Consider the following 15,033-nt stretch of genomic DNA (forward strand, 5'->3'; position numbering starts at 1 on the left):
TATTGTGTTGTTGTATTTTTTTTGTTGGTAATTAAGAAGGACTATAGTCGCTGCGCTCCAGCCAATTGTGAATCGGATGAATTCAAACTGGATTAATTAATAGCTGTAAAGAAGCGGGTAGGCCGTTGAGCGACCACCAATAGTACCTCTTGCGTTCTATCAGCCATCCTTCAATGCATGGGGGGGAGGAACACTGACGGGAGTACGGGGTACACTAGACTCATTAAATATACGTGAAAATTATTTTCACTAGTCAAGGAGTAAAACGAATACTGATAATTGATTGACTGGCGAACATTAAAGTTCAACGATTGAATCAATCAGGCTTTCAAAAAAAACTCTGAAATGAAAAAATCCAGTTCTATGAGGAGCACATTTTAAGTATATATGTTTATATCATTTTATATATCTGCTTAGAACTCTTTGGAGTTATCCGAGACCTCAGTATAAAGACATTTTGAGAAGAAAATTCAAATTCGTTTATGAAATTGGCCACAGGAGATTATTATTGAGAGGTCACAGCGAAGCTGGTAAAGTACACGTCAGCATCTGTTGCTTTGGTCAAGAAACCATATCACAAGGCTTGTAGGGAAAACACATTTTGTATTCCATATATTGCCGACACCCACATCTCCTGAAAAATTAAAAGTCTAAATGAAAGAAATTGATAATTTAAAAATGTGAAGATTTGGACGGTGACTGACACAAAACTTTGATCGACCGACTTGGTGATCGACCGACTTGGTGATCGACTGACTTGGTGATCGACCGACTTGGTGTGAGTGTGTGGGACCGGTCTCTGTTGTCTGTCAATGTGTGTGTGAAATCTGATGTTTGTGTGAATCAAGAAAGAGAAGAAAAGAAAAAAGGTTCTGACTCATATCATCCCTTGACTGTTGAGTAATTGTAGCATTTTAAGTTAAACTCAGATTTGCTTCATTGTTATAATTTGCTTCGTTGTTATAGTTGCCACATTAATAACTTGGGGAGATAAGGAGTTGTTGCAGTAATGTGCTATGACTTTTTCGTTGAGTGCATCTTGTTATTATTGAATTATTGAGTACTGCTGTGATTGGTGTTAAGTTTCTAAAGTTCTATTCTCAACAGGCGAGTGAAGGTGTTTTGGCTTTCAGGGGGACAGAGGGTGCTGCGCGTTCACGAGGCTGGTGCTCTGTCCTTGACAGTTCTCTGCTGCTGCAAATGTTCGTGTGTGATCACATTTTCTTTCCTTGTGTCTTCCAGGGGCACTTTATGGTTGAACTGTAATAATTATTAGTTTTCTTTAGGTAATGTGCTAATTGCGGAGTTGTTATCAGTCGAGTAATGAGATAAAGAAAGTTTTTCGCTTATGCATTGTTTCTGTATCTTTTGATTTGTAGTTTCCCTGTCCACAGCGTGTTAAATTGTATTTCTCTCTCTTTCTTAACAAATGCCATTTCGAGGTGAAGAATAGTGCAACTGTTATTTCTGTGTTAAATTGTATTTCTTCTCTGTCCAGCTGAAAGGTTGTATTTCCTCCTTTTTCTCAACTTGTAACAAAAAGTGTGACAACCGCCATTTTGAGTTGGGGTGTGGTTCAATTGTTATGTCTGGTTCAATTGTTAGGCTTGGGAGGAGTTAATAACAGTCTAGGAAGCAGATGTAATGATGTGTTCAGATTTGGTTGGTTAGAAATTCACGTGGTTCATTGGAGGCAGGCTTAGAGGTGTGTTCATATTTTATTGGTTAGAAGTTACGTGTCTCAGACGTGTTTCACTGGAGTTAGATTTAGAGGTGTGTTCAGATTTCATTGGTCAAAAAATATTTTTATTTCATTGGTCAGAATTGACGTAGCTGTGACGTACATTGGATCATCTGGATTGGTGGAGGACATTGTGTGTGGATTGGATCGGCAACATCCGGATGTGAGCAAAAGTTGGGGCAACGCCTTGAGCCTGAGTCACTTCAAACAGAGTAAGCATTAACTGAGCTTTCGATTAGCAATAAATTAACATTGGGTAGTATTAGCAATACAGCAAGTATTAATTAGCAATAATTAGTATTGATTAGCAATAACTAGCATTGTTTAGCATTGATTAGCATTGATTAGCAATCAACAGTATTGATTAGCAATAACTAGCATCGATTAGCAATCACTAGCGTTGAATAGCATAATTAGCATTCAATTAGCATTGGTCAACAAGGAAGCTAGTATTGATTAGCAATAAGTAGCATTGATTAGCAATAGTTAGCATTGGTTAGCATTAGTAGCATTTGTTAGCATTTTGTTAGCCATAATTAGCATTGATCAGAAATACAATTAGCATTGATTAGCAATAGTTAGCATTGGTTAGCATTAGTAGCATTTGTTAGCATTTTGTTAGCCATAATTAGCATTGATCAGAAATACAATTAGCATTGATTAGCAATAGTTAGCATTGGTTAGCATTAGTAGCATTTGTTAGCATTTCGTTAGCCATAATTAGCATTGATCAGAAAGACAATTAGCATTGATTAGCAATAGCAATAAGGCAAATATTGGTTTAAATCTTAATTAGCAATAGGTTAGCATTTATTAGCAACAGCTAGGAAGCTAACATCAATTGGCATTGGTTGGCAAACATTAACATTAGCAATAATAGGAACCGAACTCCAAACCGGAAGTCAAAAAGCTAAATTAGCCTAACATTGAATTAACATTGGTTTAATTTAAAAAAAAACAACCTAGAGCACAAGCTTTCAAAGCTAACGTAGGCTAACCTTAACATTAGCATTGACAACATCCAATCCAATAATTAGCTGCATCTAAGCTAAATTTAGCCGAGCATTAAATTAGCATTGATTAGAGGTAAATAATTAGTTTTATTTAAATTGACTTTCAAAAAAAAAAAAAAAAAAGTTGTGGAGAAATTAGAGTCGAATCCCGCGTTGGTCAGCCGTCCATTGGGGAGTTTATTGAACAAACCGTCACAGCAAAACGTGCATTCAGAATGTACAAAATGTCCACCGTCTTCATTTTGTGACACCCCTTTTATACCGTTTTATCATAACAAGTGTACGTGGCCCTCTCTGGAGGCGCCTAGCTTTCGCAGTTTATCATAAACACGCTCATTCTAACTATCAACAATATTCTGAACCAGTCAACAAGGCACAGGATGTAACTAGGCCAGAAGTCATGAACATGTCATGACATCCTTCTCCCACATAGTCCCCCCTGAAATCACTTATCAGTGATTTAATAAAGAAATAATCTAAAATGAAAGAAAATCATCCCACATAGTTAATTAAGAATTAATTAACATAATCAACACTAAATTATTCTAATAATTCTACAATATCAATCAACGGAACCATTTTGAATACATGAAAAGGGATATATATATGTGTGTACTCGAATCACATTAAATGATTAAATTAAATTACACGATATTGATTTCAACAACACTACAAGTTTTACATTGCCATCACACTTGTCCACTGTTCGCAGTGCATAGGTGCGAAAAACCCACCGGCTGCTACTTTCGTAACTCATGTTCTTATCTTGGGAAAATTCACCTACGGCCCCCCCCACTGGCGACCGACCACTTTACCAAGGTCGCACTCCGAACAGTTGACTGACACAATTGGCAATGGACATATCAGTGATCAGTTTTGATTGATAATAAACATAGAATGAATACACGACCATCAAACCGATTAATCACAGTTCCGTCTCGAGTCCAATACATAAAATTATGGATTATCACACAACAAAAGTACTAAAAAGCAATGTAATGCAGCTCTTTCAGTCCCGTCCCATCTCCCGTACTCTGGTGTCATCTGCTTCTGGCCGAACATCCGTCCGGCTGGGTCTGGAACTGCTAAGCTAACTCTGGGAGGAGAGGTCGCCAGTACGTCACTCCCAATCAAAGAGATCTTCAGCATCTCTTCTCCCTGTCAGACTATACTTGGTTCCACCCTCGAAGAAAGAAACTTGTGAACCGTCCGTTGATAACCTTCATTCGTTGACCCGCTCTTCCCATGCGTTGGTCCTCAGACCTGGTCTCGCATGGTCATCTGCCTCCTGATTCCTTCCACTGTTTGTTTGAACCTCACTTGCAGCAAACACCTTCTCAGAATGGGTATAATGCAACACCCCAATAGGGAAACCATCCTCACTATCAACAATATTGCTATTCCCGCCTTAACTGCTATCGCTCCCCCTTCTCCCAAAATCCCAAACAGACCAGACCACCACCGTTCACTTCCACCAGCATCACACGTCAGCTCCTCTCTCCGTTCTCTGATCTTCTTCACGGCCGTTGTAAACGTTCTATCAGCTGCAGTGTTCCCGGGTATAAATGTACAACATTTTCCCCAACCATCCGGCATGCCATGATGTGTTCAGGGTCCCTGCTATAGAAGTCCGACTTCTGACAGCTGTTCTGAGAACAAGCTGGGACCCAATAGGATTCCTGTATTAGTTAGTAAAAGAAGGAATCGAAAACAGTCAACCTGCTGGGTGAATTTATCTAATCTGTTATCGGTACCACGTACAACTCAGAATACAACAGAGACCAGTGTAAACTCCACAAAGCTAGCCTTACTTAATATTAGATCTCTGTCCAATAAGTCACTGTTAGTTAATGACTTCATAATTTCACACAATTTAGATTTTCTTTTTCTGACAGAAACATGGTTAACAGAGAGCACAAGTGCTACTGTTCTTAATGAAGCAGCTCCACCAAACTTTAGTTTTATGGATAAATGCCGAAATGGGAGGAAAGGTGGGGGGGAGGCTGCCTTATTTAAAGATACATTCCAGTGTAAAGAGATCTCATTTGGTGATTTCACTTCTTTTGAATATCTGAGTTTTATTTTAAAGGGTGTTCCTAAAATCCTGTTCTTAATCATTTACAGATCTCCAGGATACTGTGCAAGTTTTATTGATGATTTTTCTGAATTATTGTCTGTTATTTCGACTGATTTTAACCATTTTATCTTGACCGGGGATTTTAACATTCACATGGATAATATGACGGATGGTACTGCCAAAGAATTTTCTTCTGTGCTGGACATGTTTGGTTTGTGGCAGCATGTAACAGAACCAACCCACCTTCGAGGTCACATTCTGGACCTGGTCATTTCTAAAGGTGTTGATATTTCTTCTGTTGTGGTTACTGATTTGGCCTTGTCTGACCATTTTTGTATTTTATTTGATTTACATATTACTCAGAATGTTCAAACAACCAGCTTCTCAGTTAAGAAGAGGTATATCAATGAGAAAACAAGTGCTCAGTTTAGGGAGGCCATAGCTATGTTACCAACAATGAGCGCAGAGTCGGTTGAAGGAATGCTGGATCATTTTAACTTGAAAATTTTTAATGTAATGGAAGCTGTTGCACCGATAAGAATCAAGAGCACCTTGATCAAACAGAAAACCCCATGGAGAAACACCACTACGGTCAAAAACCTGAAAAGAGAATGCAGGAAAGCTGAACGTAAATGGAGGAAAACAAAGCTTCAGATTCACTATGAGCTATACAAAGAAAGCCTGCGTAGTTATAACAATGAGCTGTGCAAGGCCAGACAGCTGCATTTATCTGAAATGATTAATAAGAATGTCAACAATTCTCGAACTCTGTTTGCTATGGTTGAAAAACTCACAAATCCTCCTAAACAGTCAAACCCAGACCTCCTTTCCACTGAGAAATGCAACGAATTTGCCCACTTTTTTAACCAAAAAATCAAAACAATTAGACAAAACATTCACGCAACACAGACAAACAAGAAAACTAATCTGTGTCTAAAACCTAGAAATAACTCTGACGTTATGTCACAATTTAATAATGTTGATTTAAAAATCCTAGAGAAAATAGTTCGGCAGCTGAAATCAACAACTTGTTCTCTGGACATAATACCATCCGACTTTTTAAAAACTGTTTTTACCTCAGTAGAAAGTGATCTCCTACGAATAGTTAACAGCTCACTGGCATCAGGCATTTTTCCCAAGTCACTAAAGACAGCTGCCATTAAGCCACTCCTAAAGAAGAGAACTCTAGATGCCTCTATGATGAACAACTACAGACCTGTCTCTAACCTCTCTTTTATATCCAAGATTATTGAGAAAGTTGTATTTAACCAGCTCAACGACTTTCTGAATGAAAGTGGAAGTCTTGATAAGTTTCAATCAGGCTTCAGACGTCATCACAGCACTGAAACAGCTCTGGTCAAAGTGTTAAACGACATTAGGTTGAATACTGATTCTGGTAATGTTTCAGTCCTGGTTCTGTTGGACCTCAGCGCTGCGTTTGATACTGTAGATCACAGAATCCTGTTGCACAGGCTGGAAAACTGGGTTGGACTTTCTGGAGCGGTCCTTAACTGGTTCAGGTCCTACTTAGAAGGCCGGAGTTATTTTGTTACTATTGGCAGCTATGAATCTGAGCGAGTGGCCATGACTTGTGGAGTCCCCCAGGGGTCAATTCTTGGACCTCTTCTGTTTAACTTGTATATGCTCCCTTTGGGTCAGATATTGCAGAATTTTAACATCAATTATCACAGTTATGCAGACGATACACAACTTTATGTGTCTCTGTCACCGGACGACTGCAGCCCAGCTGACGTTCTGTGTCAGTGTCTGGAGGAAGTAAACACCTGGATGAGAGAGAATTTTCTACAATTAAATGAAGACAAAACTGAGATCATTCTGTTTGGGAGCAAAGAGAAGAGGGTCAGCGTTGGTACATATCTTGAGACTCGGGACCTTATAATCACTGACCAAGTTCGTAACCTCGGAATGTTGATAGACTCAGATCTGACTTTCAGCAGCCACATCAAAGCTGTCACCAAGGCAGCTTTTTACCACCTCAGAAACATCAACAGAATTAAAGGTTTCCTCTCCCAAAAAGACCAGGAGAAACTCATCCATGCATTCATCTCCAGCAGACTCGATTACTGTAACGCTCTTTTAACTGGACTTCCCAAAAAGAGCATTAAACATCTGCAGCTCATCCAGAACGCTGCTGCTAGAGTTTTAACCCGGACTAAGAGATCTGAACACATCACACCAGTTTTAAAATCTTTACACTGGCTTCCAGTCAGTCATAGAATAGATTTTAAAAGCCTGCTGATGGTTTACAAATCCCAGAATGGTTTAGGCCCAAAATACATCTGTGATCTGTTCAGAGAATATAAAGCCAGCAGAGCTCTTAGATCCAAGGACTCAGGTCAGCTGGTCCAGTCCAGAGTCCAGACTAAACATGGAGAAGCAGCATTTAGCTGTTATGCTGCAAATAAGTGGAACAAACTGCCAGTGGAGATTAAACTTTCATCAAATGTAGACATTTTTAAATCCAGGTTAAAAACATTTCTTTTCTCATGTGTCTATGCATGAAATATCTTTTAACTTATCTAGACTGTTGCCTGATTTTAAATTCATTTAAATGATTTTATTTGTTTCTCTTTATATTATTTTATGTATTTTTAATGCTTCTTGCACTCCCTGCTGCAATGCTTTTATTTTATGTAAAGCACTTTGAACTGTTTGTACATGAAATGTGCTATACAAATAAATTTGATTTGATTTTGATTTGACTTCATAATCGATATGAAGACATTTGTCTTGGTGTCCACGGTTTACTCAGTCGATGAACAAACGGCTCAGAAAGAAGATGTGAAACAACAGAATGAAAAGAACCAACTGACCCTTAGAAATAAACTTTATTAACAGCCCTGTGTGGCAGCATTTATGATCATGGGTGGAGAAAATGTGAAAGAAATTAAGACGTTATGGAGCAGCAGGAGTTCAGATCTGTGAGGGTTAATACTGCTTTTTGTGGATATTCAGGACGAGTCGTTTGGAACGACAAAAACATGAATGATTTGGTTCAACAGAACTAAAGAGGAGGGGGGGGGAGTGTTTGACACCATCGCTGACGTGTTGCTTTCATTTTAAAGTTGAGCACTGAGAGGGAAATCACTCACAAAAAGCCATCAGCTGAAACAACGAGCCTGTTTTCCAGCCAGCGAGGATGAATGTGACATTAGAGCGGTCGGCGCACAGCGTGAGATACAGAGAGACGAAGTTTATAATGAAGCAGAATGAGTCGGAGGCATGTCAGTTAGTCTCAGATGTTTGCTCTGAACACACAGCTGACGTCCAATCATTCCAGCCTTTGATTTATTTTCAGAAAGACAGAAATAGCTGAGAACTGAAATAAATGGAGCTTTGTTTTCCATGCATCTGTATCTTCTGTGACCATAAGGAACACGTGAGCTTACCTGAGATCTGTTCGTCCTTTAACCAAAAAGCTCCGGGTTGGACCAGCTGAGCAGCCTGAGAGATGGAAAACAAAGCCGTCACTTTCAGATCATCAAACTTATCAAACATGAAGGGAATCCTGCCGTCCAGTTCCAGATTAGTTAAAGCAGTTTCTCTCAGAGTGAATATCTACAGATCTGTGGATTCGATGAATAACTTTCACATCATAAAAGCTTTAATGGTCGGTTGGGGTTGATTTCCTCTTAGAAGCCTGAATAAAACATTCCCTGATCCTTCCTCTTCTCTTTCTTCCTTTTCCCATCAACCTTTCTCTGCAGTCTCCGCCGAAGGGAGCGACGATTCCCTACCGCCCCAGCCCGACCCCCGGGACCGTGATGATGGCAGGAAACCAGGTGAGCTTCCAGCAGGGAGTCCTGGGGCTTCGTCAGATGGGCCATCAGGGCAGGGAAAAGACATCAGAGATGCTAAGGGGCAGAGATGGGGACTCGAGTCGCTGTGACTTGGACTCGAGTCGACTTGAGTTGCTGTTTTGATGACTTGTGACTTGACAAAAAATAAAAGACTTGAGACTCGACTCGGACTTGGAAGTTAAAGACTCGGGACTTGACTTGAGACACGACGACTTGGATGACTTGAGAGTTATTCAGTTCATGTTTTCAGTTTGAATATAAAATTAATAAATTAATTTAAAAAATAATATTGATTACCCGGTAGGAGCGCAGGCTGAGAATGGCGTCATGATTGGATCCCTACCCTGTCAATTAGTCATGCCCTCTCTACATACCTTAGTGTTTATTGGAGAGAATAAACTCATATCAGATATGCATCAACATGTCAGCGGGACCGAGAGTCATTGTCTTCGGCTTTCCTAATTTCCATTTTGACGGCAAAAGACAAACAGCAGAGTGCAAGACATGCGGCATCAACATCTCAGACAGCCAGACGACAACTTCCAACTTTGTTGGTCATTTGAAGATCCATTCTGACCAGTAAGTGCTCGTCAAATTAGCTAATATTATCCTGTTAGCCTAGTCGGAAGTTAGCTAACGTTAGCTTGATGTGATACGTGGTGGGGGACAGTTACTTATATCTTGTCTTTTCACTTTATTAAGATCAGATTCTGCAGGTAAAATTGCAATAATAAGGTGACTTGACTTGACTTTGACTTGCCCAAGAAAAATTTACTTGGGACTTACTTGAGACTTGCACATGTGTGACTTGGTCCCATCTCAGCTAAATGGCAGTAAAGATAGTAAAGATGAAGTGTACTAACTGATAACAGAAGAAGGTAATCTGTAATCTGCACATGAACAGCAGTATGAACTCCTACTGGAGTCTTCACAGCAACAACTACTTTATAACACAAGCCCTGCATTCAATTACGGCTATAAAATCTGAATTTCTGACCTCTTTTGTTTTTTATAAAAATGTAAAGAAAAAAGTGGATTTCCCAGTCAGGCACCCGGTAAAGTCAAATCTTTCATTTACCCACAATGCATATTACGTACTACATACTCATCGATCAGACAGTATGCAGAGCGTTTACCCACAATGCATATTACGTACTACATACTACATACTCATCGATCAGACAGTATGCAGAGCATTTACCCACAATGCATTTCGCTCCTGCCCGAGCCGAAATCAGCCGGCCTGAAGCTGATTTCTCTTAAGCTCTAAACTCTGTAAACTTTAGCAACATTTGAAACATTTTCAGGTGAGAAAGTAGTCGTTTAGATCCCCAACGTGTTGAAAACCTGACAAAATACCGGCTATTTACAATTTTGCTCCCACGAATTCGGCGCTACTAAAGCTAGCCGCAGTGAGCAACGCACTTCCAGTTATTTTCACAAAATAAAATACCCGTTGCCTTTTATCATAGGGAAAGCCATTACCATACAATTGGTGCTTTTGTTTTGAAAACAGGAAGTGAACCTACCCTCGTTGTAGCTAGCTTAAAACTGCAGTTTTGACAGGAAATGACGATCGGCGACATCACGTTACGTTGCATCTTGGGTAGTTTGAGTATGAGTAGTAACCTCATGATGCATACCCAACATTTCGGAGAATCTAGTATGCATCCGGGAACTTCTAGCTTACTCAAACTCACATACTAACTCAAAAAGTTAGTAGGAGTAGTAGGAGAAGTGTGTTTCGAACACAGCAAAGTAGACTGGAAAATTAGGGATCAGAGCAGTGATCTCAGGACTGGAAGGTGTCTGCTTCCTCAGGTGCGGCCGCTGGACAGAGTACTTAAAAGGAACTTTAGCTGATTTATCTCCAAAGTAAAGTAAATAACTGCTGAAGAGAATTTGATTTTCACAGCAGAGCACTTCATAGGAGGTAAAAAAAAAAAGACTTGATCCCAATTTTTGACTTAAAATGGAGCACAAAGTTCCTGTCTGAACAAAACGGGATGTATTCAGACTAAAAGAAGAAACCTTAGTAAGGCTTCATGTTTTATGAGGTTTGGATATGCTGCAGGGCTCGGATCAGCACAAACAGCACTGTGGTGTAAGGGGCATGAATAATTAAACAGACTGAAACATGTAAACTGAAATATGGAGGGAATATCCTGTCTACAACTCATGGTAAACGCATAAAATAAGCTCTCTCCTAGCTTCCTTCTGTTCTCCATTAGCTTCCTTCTGTTCTCTGCTAGCTTCCTTCTGTTCTCTCCTAGCTTCCTTCTGTTCTCCATTAGCTTCCTTCTGTTCTTTGCTAGCTTCCTTCTGTTCTCTGCTAGCTTCCTTCTGTTCTCCATTAGCTTCCTTCTGTTCTTTGCTAGCTTCCTTCTGTTCTCTGCTAGCGTCCTTCTGTTCTCTGCTAGCATCCTTCTGTACTCTGCTAGCTTCCTTCTGTTCTCTGCCAGCTTCCTTCTGTTCTCTTCTAGCTTCCTTCTGTTCTCTGCTAGCATCCTTCTGTTCTCTGCTAGCTTCCTTCTGTTCTCCGTTAGCTTCCTTCTGTTCTCTGCTAGCTTTCTTCTGTTCTCTGCTAGCTTTCTTCTGTTCTCTGCTAGCTTTCTTCTGTTCTCTTCTAGCTTTCTTCTGTTCTCTTCTAGCTTCCTTCTGTTCTCTGCTAGCTTCCTTCTGTTCTCTGCTAGCTTCATTCTATTCTCTCCTAGCTTCCTTCTGTTCTCCATTAGCTTCCTTCTGTTCTCCGTTAGCTTCCTTCTGTTCTCTCCTAGCTTCCTTCTGTTCTTTGCTAGCTTCCTTCTGTTCTCTGCTAGCTTCCTTCAGTTCTTTGCTAGCTTCCTTCTGTTCTCTTCTAGCTTCCTTCTGTTTTCTGCTAGCTTCCTTCTGTTCTCTTCTAGCTTTCTTCTGTTCTCTTCTAGCTTCCTTCTGTTCTCCGTTAGCTTCCTTCTGTTCTCTGCTAGCTTTCTTCTGTTCTCTGCTAGCTTTCTTCTGTTCTCTTCTAGCTTTCTTCTGTTCTCTTCTAGCTTCCTTCTGTTCTCTGCTAGCTTCCTTCTGTTCTCTGCTAGCTTCCTTCTATTCTCTCCTAGCTTCCTTCTGTTCTCCATTAGCTTCCTTCTGTTCTCCGTTAGCTTCCTTCTGTTCTCTCCTAGCTTCCTTCTGTTCTTTGCTAGCTTCCTTCTGTTCTCTGCTAGCTTCCTTCTGTTCTTTGCTAGCTTCCTTCTGTTCTCTTCTAGCTTCCTTCTGTTCTCTGCTAGCTTCTTTCTGTTCTCTGCTAGCTTCCTTCTGTTCTCTTCTAGCTTTCTTCTGTTCTCTTCTAGCTTCCTTCTGTTCTCTGCTAGACATTTTTCCTCTGATTTGCCTCCTCGTTCTTTCCTCCATCAAACCAAGCTTCTACAAACGCGCGCACGTTGTGCGACAGTAATAACTGTCCGTGTGAAACAGGGCGACCGCTGAGCAGAACATGTCGGTGGGAGCTAAACGAAGCATCGAAGCAGATAATTCACATCGAAGATTTTTAACTAATCGAGTTATTTGACTTACTCGGTGAATTGTTCTAGCCCTAAATATCAGGCTTCTGATAGACATAATTCTAGGTCCACATTGATGATTAGCTGACAAAAAGAAACTTGATAATCTCAACAGATTTCAGTTTTAAATGACCCCCTGCTGACAAAGGAACCCACATTATGAACCAGAGAAATCTGAACTTTCTGCCTTCTCGCCTCGTATTGCTGCCTCAGGCTGCTGCAAATGTTTCTGTTTGATTACACAAACTCCTGATTACTGATTATAAGGTCTGCTGGGACAGCCTCAGAGCTGCTGCTGATTAGACCAATAACTGGTTTTAATGCATTGCCATATGGAGTTCATTTAGACGATTACATCATGTTGTTGGTGTTATTACTATCAGAGCTGGAAGAGAAAGTCATCTTCATTTACATCAATTTACAGGCAAGTTGCTCATTTCATTAAACCCCAGCAGCACCGGGAAGCATTTTCCTCCTGCCTGGTAAATGTGCTCAATGCAAACACTAAACGCAGGTGTTAATAATGATAATAATTTTAATGAAAATAAGATATGTTGTTTGAGAGCGCACATGGAAAGTTGCTCATCTATCATCTATCTATTCGAAAATGTCCGTCTGGGTTTTACAGTCTGCCCCTTTAACAGAAAAACAAACCTCACATGCTGAAATGAGTTGTGTTTGTTGTGTATTTCCTGTCTTCTTCTCCTGTTCCTGTAAACTGTTGAGTTCAACAGGATATTTTCAATTGAAATAGACCAGGATCAGCTTCAGATTTTATGTTTAAATTCAAATATTTACAAGCTTTACGGACATTTGGGGACATATTGACAAAATCATAATGTGTAAAGTAACCAGAAAAGTTCAAATAGTTTCCTCTGAATAAGGAAGTACAGTCGAGCTGCTGCTTCTCAGTTTTCTGCTAAATTTAAAGTAATGAGTTACATTCTCTTATTTAAAATCTGTCCATTCCTTTCCCCCCCAAAATTCCTAAAAAAAAAATCTCCTAATTAAAGGCGTATTCAGAGGTGGGTATTGTAGCCAAAAACTGTACTGTATTGACAAGTGAAAGTACTGTTACTTCAGAATAATATGATTCAAGTAAAAGTAAAAAGTAGTCATCCAAATAATTACTTGAGTAAGAGTAAAAAAGGTGAAAAAACTACTCGAGTACTGAGTAACTGTTGAGTAACGTCTGATTTATTTGTTAACACAAGCATTCAATCAGACAGAAAAACATACTAAATAATCATCTTTAGGCAAATTAGAGTTCATCCAATTGATAAAATAAATTAACATGAATTAATTAATTACAAAATAGCTTAAATTAAAATAATCCAGGTAAATTCAAGAACTTCAATGGACTTAGGAAATGTTTAAAACATCTGTAACCCATATGTAACCTATAAAACAAACATTCATCTATCCATGGGGGAAAAACGGGTTTAGGAAACTTAGCGCTACATGTTTCCTCAAGTTAGATGTTGAGTTTCTGCTGAAATGTGCGTTTGTTTTGGTTGCCACAGAAGACACATAATGTAGCTGCTGTTTCTCACTCTTTGTAAGGTAAACATGCTTTCAGTATGAGGCCTCGTCTGCGTCTTCATTTCCCACCGTTGGTTCTGACATTTTTCATCTGTTTCTTTGTTTGTTTGCTACGACTGCTAATGCTAAAGCTAACCCGTCCCGCCGCTGAGATCGAGTACGGTCACGTGACCAGACTGCACGGCTGCGTCTGATTGGTGGAACACAGTCAGGTGGTAGAGCCTTTGGCGGAAGTCTCTCTCTCTGTCAGAATAAAACATTAAAATGAGGCGTACGTGGGGGGATAAAAATAATGAGACGTAGAATACCAAAGAGGTAAGAAGAAAAGTAACCAGCTCATTGTAGCCTAATGTAGCGGAGTAAGAGGACAGTTTCTGCTGCACACATCTACTCAAGGAAAAGTAAAAAGTATAGAGATTTAAAACTACTCCTAGAAGTATAATGTTTTCAAAAACTTACTCAAATAAATGTAACTTGTTACTACCCACCTCTGGGCGTATTTTATAAAATCTTGTTCCGGGGCAGCGGGACTTCTTACTCTGCTTCAGCCACCTCTGAAAGGTTTGGACCTCGCTGGTATCAGGTAGCACTTTCTGCTGGAAAGCAAAGCCAAAGATCCTTTATCTTTAGTATTCCCAGAGGTTTTCAGGGACAGAAGCTCGGATCTTAATTGGCTGAAAAGCTCTTTTCTCTGAGCGACGCGTCAGCGCTCAGCAGCGTGCCGGCTGTCATCCGGACAGTCCGAGATACGGATGCTTTCCCCCAAAGAGGACGGCACGAACACGGATCCGTCTGCACTTGGTCTCGCTTCGCTGAGCTGGAACAGAGATTGTGTGGAGATTGATGTCTCTGCTTATCTGTCGGGCGGTGTTTGGATGTTTGAGGACGAGCGGCGTGAGGCTGCGAACACCTTAAAGAGTTTCTGCAGAGCTCGTGTTTCAGAGTTTAAAAACCATCCTCAGGTCCATGAAGGTCAGATCGTTGTTACTAGGGCTGGGCGAGTTAACTCGTTATTAACTCGTTAATTATTTAATGTAACAATTAAACAATTAATGAGTTAAAAATAAAATAGTTTTTAAAAATAAATATTTTATCGCGCAATAACGTAGGTTGTATTTATTTATTTAAATTATTATAAAAAAATTAATTAAAAAAATAATAATTTAATTAAAACTAATAATAATAATTTGGCAGAGAGAGGGAGAACAACACGTATTAACTTGTTATTAAGGCCGCTAAATATTTTATCGCGCATTAACGCATTTATATTTATTTTTTTTTTTTAATTTTTCAAATTTATTTTATT

General features: G+C 39.7%; 1 protein-coding gene across 1 annotated transcript in view; it reads left to right on the top strand.

The window, feature by feature from the left end:
- LOC142376662 (poly(rC)-binding protein 4-like) overlaps nucleotides 1-15,033 on the top strand; it is a 150,665-nt gene that overhangs the window by 103,326 nt on the left and 32,306 nt on the right. Inside the window, exon 9 of the mRNA XM_075460113.1 lies at nucleotides 8,560-8,634. Within this exon, the coding sequence (XP_075316228.1) occupies nucleotides 8,560-8,634 (75 nt within the window). The remainder of the gene's footprint in view (nucleotides 1-8,559; nucleotides 8,635-15,033) is intronic.

This window comes from Odontesthes bonariensis, chromosome 3, assembly GCF_027942865.1.
Source record: "Odontesthes bonariensis isolate fOdoBon6 chromosome 3, fOdoBon6.hap1, whole genome shotgun sequence".
NCBI lineage: Eukaryota > Metazoa > Chordata > Actinopteri > Atheriniformes > Atherinopsidae > Odontesthes > Odontesthes bonariensis.